The 13009-nt window shown below is 42.3% G+C and overlaps 1 protein-coding gene across 1 annotated transcript in view; it reads left to right on the forward strand.

Moving 5' to 3' along the window:
- The window catches only part of DNAH2 (dynein axonemal heavy chain 2), a 120778-nt gene that overhangs the window by 56921 nt on the left and 50848 nt on the right, over positions 1 to 13009 (forward strand). Inside the window, exons 31-41 of the mRNA XM_036269707.1 lie at positions 1192 to 1409; positions 1672 to 1773; positions 2099 to 2224; positions 2812 to 2922; positions 3231 to 3419; positions 3847 to 3950; positions 4052 to 4241; positions 4734 to 4914; positions 5766 to 5893; positions 6221 to 6373; positions 6652 to 6777. Coding sequence (XP_036125600.1) covers positions 1192 to 1409; positions 1672 to 1773; positions 2099 to 2224; positions 2812 to 2922; positions 3231 to 3419; positions 3847 to 3950; positions 4052 to 4241; positions 4734 to 4914; positions 5766 to 5893; positions 6221 to 6373; positions 6652 to 6777 — 1628 coding nt within the window. The remainder of the gene's footprint in view (positions 1 to 1191; positions 1410 to 1671; positions 1774 to 2098; positions 2225 to 2811; positions 2923 to 3230; positions 3420 to 3846; positions 3951 to 4051; positions 4242 to 4733; positions 4915 to 5765; positions 5894 to 6220; positions 6374 to 6651; positions 6778 to 13009) is intronic.

Here is a 13009-nt window from a genome sequence, read left to right on the forward strand (position 1 = left end):
CCTTTTATTTTTATTTTTTTTTATCCTCACCTGAGGACATTTTTCCATTTTTTGTTCAGATAGAGCGGGAGGGAGAGAGAGGAAGAGAGAGAGAGAGAAACATCGACGTGAAGGGCCGGGGACAAACTGCAACCGAAGTACATGCTCTTAGCGGGAACCGAACCCGGGTCTCTCTGTACCGCAGGCCGACGCTCCAACCGCTGAGCCAAACTGGCCAGGGCTCTACTTTTGCCTTTTAACCTTTATACTGCCTTTAGTGTTGGTTAATCTACGACTTTTATTATGTTTTTGCCTTTGTCAGTGAGAATTTCTTTTGTGGTATGTTCTTATTCATATTTTTTATTTTTCTTCTTCTTCTTAAAGCAGTCCCTTTAACATTTCTTAAAATACTGATTTGATGGTAATAAGCTCCTTCAGCTTTTTCTTGTCTGGGAAGCTCTATCTCTCCTTTTATTTTATTTATTTATTTATTTATTTATTTATTTATTTATTTATTTATTTATTTATTTATTTATTTGGTATGTGCTCCTAGCGGAAACTGAACCCGGGACTCTCTGGTCCACAGGCCGACGTTCCAACCGCTAAGCCAAACCGGCCAGGGCTCTCCTTTGATTTTTAAATGATGGCCTTGCTGGGTAGAGTAATCTTAGTTGTAGGCCCTCGCTTTTCATCACTTTGAATATTTTGTGCCAATTGTAGTGTAGGCTCTTTTCACTATGTCACAAGGGACACTGGCGACTCTAGTGGTTGCAGACCTCTTACATTGTGTGTATGCAATATGTATTCAAATCTAATGATTTAACTTGTTGGGTTGTGTGTATGTTGAACAGTCTCTAATTTTCAGACTCTTAGGATGACTGGCAGAGCCCCAGTTCTTTGGTGGAATGTAACTGTTCCAAAGACTGAGGGGAGATGTAGTTATATTAATGGAATCATATATAGTGTATACTAATGCGTAATATATATAACATGTACAATAGTGTATAATGAATACTTAATAATGAATTAATGAAGAGAATGGGATAAGCATGATGGATTGATTGGAGACACTTTTCTGCTCCCTAAAACAATTGTGGTCATCTGTCCTCCAATATTCAAAAACTGGCAAAGTAGGTATAATTGGAGACTCCAGATCTACTCAGAGAAGTGGTAAAAGGGCCATCAAATATCATCTATTGCTTTTATTCCCAGGCCTCCTGGACACATTGATAGAAATGAACACAATCCTGGAAGATATTCAGAAGTCTCTGGATATGTACTTAGAGACCAAGCGCCATATTTTCCCCCGCTTCTATTTCCTGTCCAACGATGACCTCCTGGAGATTCTGGGCCAATCTCGAAACCCAGAGGCTGTGCAGCCACACCTCAAAAAATGCTTTGACAACATCAAATTGTTGAGAATGCAGAAGGTCAATAGAGTTGGCCATGATGGGATAATGGGCAGGGGAAGGGTGCTGAGGTCAAGGTATTCAGTGACTTGAAGGACACAATGCCCTCCCAATGGGAGGGAGATATTAATGATTCTGGATTGTGTGGGATAAAACGTATTAGAATTGGTGATATTGAGGGAAAGGGAGAGGAGCAGAAATTACTCTCAAAGGGCCCAAATACCATCTAGACAGATACTAGGAGTAAGCAGGCCAGGTTATTAATAGCTTCTTGTTTCTACAGGTTGGGGGACCCAGCAGCAAATGGGAAGCTGTGGGAATGTTCTCATGTGATGGCGAGTATATTGATTTCCTCCACTCAGTACTTTTAGAAGGGCCTGTGGAGGTGAGTTGTGGCAAGAATCTAAGAATCAAACTGATTCTTCTTCCAATTAGGAAGTACATTTGGCTCTGTGAGGAGAGAACATCTCTGTGAAGAGATATTAATTCCTTTTTGCCCTCCCACTGGCCATTTCTGAAATCTGTAACCTCTACCATGAACCTGACAATCTGCCCTCTGGCTTCCATATCCCCCAGGGGCCCGAGCCAGATACTGCCCAGGTCCTACTTTTATATTGGGTCCGTGCCCTACAGTTCTTTTCACCTTCCCCCTGGGGACTCTTGTCTCTGGCTCTGAGGCTAAGCCATCCTGTTCTCTCACTTCTTCTCAGTCCTGGCTTGGCGATGTGGAGCGGACCATGAGGGTAACCCTACGGGACCTTCTCCGGAACTGCCGCCTGGCCCTCAAGAAGTTTCTTAACAAGAGGGACAAATGGGTGAAGGAGTGGGCTGGCCAGGTGAGCTGGGATCAGTAGAAATGAGGGAATAGGAAAGATAGGGTTAAGCCCTGGCCCATTTGGCTCAGCAGTAGAGTGTTGGCCCACGGTCCAATGAGTCATGGGTTCAATTCCGGTCAAGGGCATGTACCTCAGTTGTGGTTTGTCCCTGGCTCTGGTCAGGGACGTGTGGGAGGCAGCCAGCTGTTGTGCGTCTCCCACATTGATGTTTCTCTTTCTCTCTCTCCCTTTCTCCTCTTTCTCTCCCTCCCACTCTATCTGAACATAAATAGAAAAATATCCTTGGGTGAGGATTAAAAAAAAAAAGAAAGATAGGGTTAAAAAGGAGCAGCAAAGGTAAAGACAGAATCTTGAGTGTGAAAATGCTAGTTTCTTGCCCCTCTGCTCTGGGCTGTGGCCTTGGAACCCTGCATGCCAGACCTTTACTCCTGTTCTTAGGCATGTGCCCTATCGGCCCTATCCTTCAGAGCAGATTAGCATACTGAGAGAGAAGTAGCATCTAGCCCTGGGAGAAGGTGGGATTTGGGAGCTGGCTGTGTGGGTGGCCAGGGACAGGGCTTTGGAATACAACCTCTGCACATGCCTAGATGGTGATCACTGCCAGTCAGATCCAGTGGACAGCTGATGTCACCAAGTGCCTGCTAACAGCTAAGGAGCGGGGAGACAAGAAAATCCTCAAAGTCATGAAGAAGAAGCAGGTGGAGAACCCTACAAGGACAGGATAGGTCTGGATTTAGAGTTGGAGGGAGGCGAGTGATAAACTGGAGTCAGAATTAGAGATGAGCTGGTGGGAAAGGGTCAGAGTGAGGGTGCTTTATGAGAAGTCCAGTAAGGAAAGTTTGAGTGGAATACAAGTACGTTTTCCTATGCTGATAATGGGGATCTGGAGTTATATTGGGGTTGGGATTAGCAGTGGGGTTGAAAGGTGTGTTGCACTGGGAGGAGGTGGGATTGACTTTGATTGCTTTGATCTGTCCGCTCTCTTCCCTACCACCTCATTCTACAGGTGTCGATACTGAATAAGTATTCAGAAGCTATCAGGGGGAACTTGACCAAGATCATACGGCTTAAGATTGTGGCTCTGGTGACCATAGAAGTTCATGCCCGAGATGTATTGGAGAGGCTTTATAAGAGTGGCCTCATGGATGTCAGTTCTTTTGACTGGCTCAGCCAACTGCGCTTTTACTGGGAGAAGGTGCACATGGGCCGGCTTCCCACTCTTGTACCCTAAACCCAATCCTAATGCATTAATTAAATTCCTATTCTCTAAGTACAATAATATCCTAATCCAAGCCTTAGTCCTATCACAGTGCCCTAATCCAGTTCTTAACTCTATTGCAATTTTCTTAAATCAGGAATGGCAAACCATTTCCCATTTTTTCTCTGGGTGTCACTTGACCAGAACTCAGAAAGACTTCAGGCAGCTGCTGCAATGGATTGGGGTGGACATCCAATATGAACCCATTCTCCATCTTAGCCATAAACTGTTTTCTCCTTCTAACTCTAATCGGAACCCCTCATCTTCTGTGACCTCCCTGCCATCTCCAGCCCTACTCTGTCATTGCCCAGTTCTAACTCTTCCTCTAAGGCTACCTCTCTCTTACTCTGTCCTGTTTCTCCAGGATCTTGATGACTGTGTGGTCCGCCAAACCAACACACAATTCCAGTATGGTTATGAGTACTTGGGGAACTCTGGTCGGCTTGTCATCACCCCCCTCACAGACAGGTCAGCTATGTGGGATGAACAAGGTAACAGTTGGGGTGGAGTAGCGAATGCTGAGTGAAGACTTCCAGGAGTCTGACTTGAGTCTTGTCCTCAATTCTCAGGTGTTACATAACACTGACCACAGCATTGCACCTGCATCGAGGGGGCTCCCCCAAAGGTCCAGCAGGCACGGGAAAGACGGAGACCGTCAAGGACCTGGGCAAGGCTCTTGGCATATATGTTATTGTGGTCAACTGTTCCGAGGGCCTGGACTATAAGTCCATGGGCCGAATGTACTCAGGCCTGGCCCAGGTCAGCATCCTGCCACCCTGTCCCAGAGGCCCCTTAAATATCTTTTGTTCCAGAAAATCAGCTGACTCCCAAATCTGGTTCAGTGCTTTATAACTTACAATGCTGCATCTCCTCAGTTAGTTCTTGAGATTGGTTAGTTCCTGCACCTCTCAGAACCACACTTTGCTATTTGTAAAATCAGAAGATTATGTAAGGAATAAATAAGTGAACGCATGTAAACTGGTGATTAGCATAGGCACTCAGTGCTCACAAGTGCTCTACCCTGGTCTCTTTCCAACTCATACCTTTACTAGCATTCCCCAGATTGCCCTGTCTGGTGGAAAGCTCTGGCCAGAAACTACAATGCTCCCACTGCCCATTCGCTACCCCTATTTTAGAGGCCACCTCACCTATAAAAATGCTTCAGGCAGGGCTATGTTAGTCACACTTTCTAGTTTCTCCCAACCTGGGGTACTTCTCTTATTGCCAGTGAATCTGCCTTCCACCCTACAGACAGGTGCCTGGGGCTGCTTTGATGAGTTTAACCGCATCAACATTGAGGTGCTGTCGGTGGTGGCCCAGCAGATCCTGTCCATCCTATCCGCCCTGGCTGCCAGCCTCAGCCGCTTCTATTTTGAGGGCTTTGAAATAAATCTGGTGTGGTCCTGTGGGATCTTCATCACCATGAATCCTGGTAAGGGCCAGGGGTAGATAGGGCTCCGGGGGCAGGGGGAGAATTGCCCAGGGTGAACAACTGTGTCCTTTCCTCCCCTCTGACAGGCCGATGTATTTAGCCAAGTAAAATGTGGCTTAAAAACAGCAAAGTATGAGAGAAGAATAAACATGACTTTCTAGGAGAAAGGGAAGCAATCTTACTGCTCTCCCTAAAGGCGTTAATAACCACTGTGTTTATGGAGGGTGGAGCAAAAGTAGGTTGTGAGTGCACAAAATACAGAGTTTATTCTTGTATTGTTATTTATTAATTACTGTATTATTTTCCATATGACCAACTGTAAACCTACTTTTGCCCCACACTGGATATGTAGCCCCAGGGTTTGGAAGTACTTAACTACTTTCTTCCATTAGGCCAGCTCCCAGAGTTCTGTTCTATCTGCCATCCTTTTGAGAATGGGAGAATCTCCCCAAGGTGCAGGCAGTAGGGTCTCTCATTACTGTTCCCTAGGAATAGCTCTCTCGGAAGGGTTTAGGAGAAAACAGAAAAGGGTTTAGATACTGAAAGAACCAGAGAAGCAGCTGTGATTTCTATTAGGACTGAGATTATACATGGAACTTGGAGAGATGAGAAATTTGGCAGCTCTGAATTTGGAATAAGGCCACACAGAAAGTAAGGAAAGGCCTAGAGATAGGAAAGAAGAGCAAATTGGTATGGGAGGAGCCAGGGCTGAGGTGAGAATGGAAGAGGTCTTGGAGTTGGAGTTGGGGAGAAAGTTAGGGATAGAGCTAGGGGAGGAGGAAATGGGGTTAATCAGGAAGTGGGTCTTTGGGAAACAGTAGAGATTCTAAACAAATGTCTCTGTTTTCCAGGCTATGCTGGTCGTACAGAGCTTCCTGAGAATCTTAAATCCATGTTCCGTCCAATTGCCATGGTGGTGCCTGATTCAACTCTTATTGCAGAGATCATTCTCTTTGGGGAGGGCTTTGGCAACTGCAAGGTATTCTGATAATCTCTTCTTTCCAATTATTTTATTTTTCTTCCTGGACAGAGGAACTCAATGAAGGCCCCACAGTCAGTTTATCCCATAAAGAATGTACTGTCAGTAGGAGATGGAGGCAGAAGTATTCAGAGGTCTCCCCTCCATAATGATGTCACAAGTCCATAAAGGCACCATTGACAAGGGTTCTCATTAGGATTGTTCATAGAGCAACTCCCAGCTGCTTCAAATCCCGGGACCTAGCTTCTTGTATCTGTTACTTTCCCTGAATGAAGCAGAGGGGATTGTGGAGAGATAGGTTGTTTCATCCTCCGTTTCATTCCCCAGATTCTGGCCAAGAAGGTGTACACACTTTACTCCCTGGCTGTGCAGCAGCTCTCCAGACAGGACCATTATGACTTTGGCCTACGCGCCCTCACGTCCCTTCTGCGCTATGCTGGCAAGAAGCGCCGCCTGCAGCAGGAGCTGTCTGATGAAGAGGTAGAGCTAGGACACAGCTCTTGACTTTAACCTCCGTTGTCACTGGTCCTATGCACCTTCACTAAAGTTTTTCAGATCCTTTCTTTCCTCAGGTTGGGATTTCCACCTTTCTTCTGTCCCCTGTATTGCCTGAGTTTTACTTACCATATTTTTAAAGACTAGCTCAGGTATATCCATTGTCCTTGGCTCTTACCCCCTCACACTTTGGAGAGAAAAGGGCCTACTGAGTACCTAGGCCCTAGCTCCTCCAGCCTGAGTCTTTGTCTTTTCTCACCTAGGTTTTGCTGCTCTCAATGAGAGATATGAACATTGCCAAGCTAACCTTAGCTGATGTGCCACTATTCAATGCCATTGTGCAAGATCTCTTCCCCAGTACTGAGCTGCCTGTCATTGATTACGGCAAGGTATTTGTTCCTTAATACTCTTCCTGACCTCATATGTGAATAGAGACCTGGAAACATGACACTTGGTTTCCAGGCCTTGTTCTGCCATTCACTAGCTGTGACTTTGAGCAAGACAGTTGGCTTCCCTTTGGGCTTCCTTATCTATAAAAGGATATAGACTTATTCAAACATTCTACTCTCTCACCCCCCACCCCCAACTCACTGGCTCAGGTACTTCTGCTCATTGGTTCTTTGACTTCATTGAGATCTCGAATCCACTGGCCTTTCTACTTTCTCTATACCTGTCTGTCCTCTCCTGGCTCTACTTCTCTCTTCATTTACGGAGTTTTGAGAAGAGACTGCTGGGAACTGTTTGATAATTTGAGAGCAGTGGAATGGAAGGGGGTGGAGGAGGAGGATTTTAGAAAGTATAGGAGTTTTCTTTTCTGGCAGTGGTGATTTAGATACTCTGAATTATCCTCTCCCTTGAAACTACTAAAATCCTGGATAAAAATACAAAAATACATGTTTTTAAATGCATTGCTAAGCTGGAAAGAAAGAAAGAATTCTGGGATGGGGAGAGGAAATAAAAGCAGGGAGATAAGTGAGTATAAAAGCTGTCTTTCTCCATGAAAATTTTTGTGAATTTAAGGTACTGGGGAGAGGAGATAAAATAGCCCAATTTTGGAGGTACAAAAAAAAAAACCCAGTTCTGCATAAACTTTACTCTGTGAAGGAAAACACCCTTAGTAAATGGAAAATTGAGAAAAGGGTCCACACAGTAAAGAAACTCGTTTGTTTTTACAAATGATAGGAGGAGGGGGTAAAATTTTTGAGATTTCCTCACCACAAGTCAGCTCCTTACATGGTCTATGGTCATAATTTATTCTACGGTGTAATCTCAAACTTAAAACTCAATATTAAGTAGTTCCAGATTGTTAGCTTCCCCCAGGTGACTGGCAGAAGCAAATGCAAATGATTTCTGGAAGAGGAAATTTCAACTTAAGCCTCAAAGAATTATCATAAAAATTCAAGATAGAAGTCCAAGAAAATGAACAGCTTCTGGTCAAAAGTCACAAAACACACAAGGGAATAAGACACCAAGAATGGAAAACAGAAGAATAACAAAACAGCAGGATCAAATCCCCAAAGTCTTCAGATATTGAAAATAATCAGCACAGAATTTAAAAATAACTAAATTTAATATGTTTAAAGAAATAAAAGAAAAGTTTGAAACTGAACCAGGAACAAAAAACTTCTAAACTAAGTAGATTTGAGAAAGAACCAACAGAATTTCTATAAGTGAAAAAATATTATAATTAAAGGTTAAAAGAACAACTCAATATATAAACTACTTTCAGGTAAAGAAGGTGGATTAAAAACAATGTTGTTACCCTTTGAAAATCCACTACAATACTCTAAAGAGATTTTTGAAATAAGACATCTATATCCCAAAAGATGGAGAGGATGGAAGAAATGGAACAACAATTTTAGACATAAGAAACAAATGAATAAGTTGTGACTTAGCAAACTTGAGAGGGCTGGAAGTGGGAGAAATTGAGAGGCAATTCTCAAAAGGCTACACATCAGTGGAATTAGATACCTCTGTAAGTAGAGAATAAAGGAGGGATAGCTAAAATAAGAAGGATTGAAGGCAAACTGCTTCCGTTCTCTGTGACCCCAGATGACTAAGTCTTTCCCACTTTGGCAGAAGACTAGAAGGTAAAATAGTAGGTCTCTTGACTGGGGGACAGCAGGTATAGTTCAGAGCATGAGTAAACTCTATTAAAAATGTGGATTTCTCTCGCTGGGTGGCTCAGTTGGTTGGAGCGTTGTTCCATACACCAAAAGATTGCAGGTTTGAGTTCCAGTCAGGACATATACCTAGGTTGCAGGTTCGATCCCTGGTTGGGGCATGTACGGGAGGCAACCAATCGATGTTTCTCTCTCTAAAAATCAATAAACACATATCCTTGGGTGAGGATTTAAAAAAAAAGAGTATTAAGTGAATGTTTACACATTAATTGCTGAGACTGTCTTCTTTCATCTCTCAGCTCCTAGAGTACTGATAGCCAGACAAGAAGTTAGAAGAGTTTTCTCTGGGGAATCTGTCTAGCCTAAGAGGAATGACCAAAACATCGAGAATAGTAATTTCTCAATGAAAGTCCTAGATAAATCATCTGCAGGGATACTCACAGTCAATAAACCCCACTCGCCCTCAGGGCTTCCATTCAGTTTTTAGTTCTCCACCCTTACATATGAGCAGAAACACATCTGAGAAAAGCCTCTAATATGAAAGCAGCCAAAATAAACAGGAAAAAGCAAATAGGAGAAAATAGATATTGCAGAGAAAAGTTAAAAAAATCATTGTAGCCCTGGCCGGTTTGGCTCAGCGGTTAGAGCGTCGGCCTGCGGTCCTGAGAGACCCGGGTTCGGCTCCCGCTAAGGGCGCGTGCCTCGGTTGCAGTTTGTCCCCGGCCCTGGTCGGTCGTGCGGGTGGCAGCCACTTGATGTGTTCCTTTCACGTCGATGTTTCTCTCTCTCTCTGTTCCTCTCTCTCCCTCCCACTCTACCTGAACAACAACAATAAAAAAATCATTGTAGTCTCAGAGATAAGATTAAGATATTGTCACCATGAAATACTATTAAAAAAGAAATATTCCAGAAAACAGAGCAGATAAAAGGGAAGAGAGATAAGATTCAAAAGCCAGTCAGGAAGGACAACAGCTAAATAATAGGAGTTCCAAAAACTAGAGAAAATGGAGGAGGGGGGGCAGGATCGATAGTGAAACGATTCAAGAAGAACCCCCAGAACTGAAGGATCTAAATTTCCAAAGTGAAGGGAGCCACAAACACATGACACAATGGATAAAATAAATCCTTACCAAGGCCTATCACTGTGAAATTTTAAAACAGCAGGACAGAAGATTGAACAAGCTTCTCCAGAGAGAGATGAAAAACAAATAGAGGTGACATGCAAAAGATCCAGAATTTAAATGTTGAACTTCTCAATAACAATATTTAATCTATAAACAATGGAGCAGCCTTTAACTCCATTCTGAAGGAAATTATTTTCAACCTCAAATTCTATTCCTAGCCAACCTGTCACATAGGAGTCTAGATAAGAGATGTTTCAGACATACAGACTCTCAAAAAAATTACCTCTAAAATGCAGGAGCATATCAAGAAGGGAAAATAGAGGACACAGGATGACGGTTGTGCATCTGACAAAGAGAGAAGCCAGACTAGATTGGAGTAAATCTGAAGGCTACAGGAGGACTTCTGAAAGAAGAAATTCATTCCTAATGTGAATATATGTTTTTTTTGTGTTTTTTTTTAATCCTCACCCGAGGATATTTTTCCATTTTTTGTACAGGCAGAGTGGGAGGGAGAGAGAGGGAGAGAGAGAGAGAGACATCGACGTGAAGGGACACATCGAGTGGCTGCCACCCGCACGACCAACCAGGGCCGGGGACAAACTGCAACCGAAGTACGTGCCCTTAGCGGGAACCGAACCCGGGTCTCTCCGGACCGCAGGCCGACGCTCTAACCGCTGAGCCAAACCAGCCAGGGCTGAATATATGTTTTGAGAGATTTAGTTAACTGACAGTTTGAAGTCGAATTAGAGTTCAATATATTAAAAGCTAAGCAAACAAAAAACAGCAACTATTAGCCTCCAGGGAAAACAAAAAAGTTGTTCAGGAAAGGGAAAATAATTATACATTGAATAATATACAATATTATACTAATCTTTATTACTGTTTAGAGGAGACATATTTAAAACATGAAGACAAAGGATTGAGAGTCAAAGACTAGAAAAAGATGTATCAGGCAAACACCAGACAACCAGACAAAGCTGAGGTTGCAATATCAGACAACATAGATTTTAAGGCAAAAAGCATTACTAAAAATAAAGGTCACTTAATAATAAAGGTTCAATTTACCAGGAAGATAAAACAATTCTAAATTTAGAGGCACTTAATAATGTAGCCTCAAAATAAATAGAGCAGCCCTGGCCAGTTTGGCTCAGCGGTTAGAGCGTGGACCTGCGGTCCGGAGAGACCCGGGTTCGGTTCCCGCTAAGGGCACGTACTTCGGTTGCAGTTTGTCCCTGGCCCTGGTTGGTCGTGCGGGTGGCAGCCACTCGATGTGTCCCTTCACGTCGATGTTTCTCTCTCTCTCTCCTTCCTCTCTCTCGCTCCCACTCTATCTTTACAAAAAATGGAAAATATCCTCGGGTGAGGAAAAAATAAATAAATAAATAAATAGAGCAAAATTTTGCAAAATTACAAGGAGAAATAGACAAATTTAGCATTGTCGTGGAGATCTTAACATCTTTCAGTAACTAACAGATCAAGCAGACTAAAAGTCAGGATATAAAAACTTTGAACAACAGAATCTTGATTTAGTAAACATCTATAGCAGTTGCATTCAGTAATTGAAGAATAAGAATTTTTCTCAAGCACACATAAAATATTTAGGAACATTGGCCATGTAAAAGCCATAAATCTGCCTCAAATTTTTCAAAAGAATTTATTCAAAACACTTTCTGATCACAATCTTAACTGGACTGATATCAGGCGAAGCTGACTTTCTGGCAATAAGAATATTAAAGGCAAAGGGGGACATTTCATAATGATAAAAGGATCCATGTCCCCAAAAATATAACAATTCTAAATTTGTATGCACTTAATAATATAGCTACAAAATAGATAAAACAAAATTGACAACTAAAAGGAGAAATATATAAAACCACAATCCTCGTGAGAAATCTTGATATACTTTTCTCAGAAATTGATAAAGCAAGCAGATAAAAAAAATCCATAAAGATACAGATTAGAGTGCTTTTTAACAAATTTGATTTGACACGTATAGAACGTTATATGCAATGATTTCAGTTATATATTCTTCTCAAGTGTGCTTGGAATATTTACTGAAATATACTGGTTTATTAAGTATAGGTCTCATAAATTTCAAATGATTAAAAATTATACAGAGCATGATCTCTGGCCAAAATAGAATTAAACTAGGGATCAATAACAAAATATAATTTTAAAAGCCCAAATGTTTGGAAATTAGGCCACACAATTCTAAATAACTTATGGGTCAAAGAAGAAATTAGAAAAAAATTGTATTATTGATTTTATTTTTTTAATCCTTGCCTGAGGACATTTTTTTTTTTTTTGTATTTATCTTGAGAGAGAGAGGAGGGAGGGAGAGAGAGAGAGAAAGAGAAACATTGACGTGAGAGACACATCGAGTGGCTGCCACCCACACAACCCCAATCAGGGCTGAGGACAAACTGCAACCAAGGTACGTGCCCTTAGCGGGAACCGAACCCGGGCCTCTCTGGTCCACGGACCAACGCTCCAACCACTGAGCCAAACTGGCCAGGGCTGTATTATTGATTTTAGAAAGAGAAAGAGAGAAAAACATCGGTCGGTTGCCTCCCGTATGAACCCCAATCAGGGATCGAACCCACAATCTTGTGGTATATGGGACAATACTCCAACCACCTGAGCCACCTGGCCAGGGCAAAAACATTTTAAACTGAATAAAAAGAAAGTGTGACATCTTAAACTTGTAGCATGATAAGCATGTACACGTTATCCGATGGTAGAGCAAAGGTGTAATGGCCACCACAGGAGAAGGTATCTTAAGATCGATAAACAAAGCGGGCAACTCCATAGACTATAACAGAATTTATGATAGGGTAATTTACTTATAGGAATGTAGGGTCAGAGCGGATAGCTGACTCAGCAGTTCTACTTCAAATATTCTCTGCTAACGGACTCCTGTTATAGTTGTTCTTAAAAATAGTCTAACTCGCCCTGGCTGGTTTGGCTCAGCGGTTGGAGCATCAGCCTGCGGACCAGAGAGTCCAGGGTTCGGTTCCTGCTAGGGGCACGTACCCAAAAAAAAAAAGCCTAACTCTGGTACTAATGATAAGACAAAAAAATGCAATATGTGCCAGGGGCCATACCTCCTGGTAGTGTTGTGATAGATGATTGTTTATAATCAATACTATCACCAGTTTGCTATTTATCTTAATTATCATGCCACTCCAGCCATTACTAATAAAAATATTTACGGCTACATTTTAAGGAACACAGATAACACCAACTAGGGGCTTTTACCAAAGCTTTGCTAAGGACATTAAGGTTTATGAAAGATTATACATGAAAACTCAGGGGTACAAAAATGGAGTTGGTTTTGTTTATATCTATATTTATACAACACGCAAACACTAATA

This window comes from Molossus molossus, unplaced genomic scaffold, assembly GCF_014108415.1.
Source record: "Molossus molossus isolate mMolMol1 unplaced genomic scaffold, mMolMol1.p scaffold_m16_p_19, whole genome shotgun sequence".
Lineage (NCBI taxonomy): Eukaryota > Metazoa > Chordata > Mammalia > Chiroptera > Molossidae > Molossus > Molossus molossus.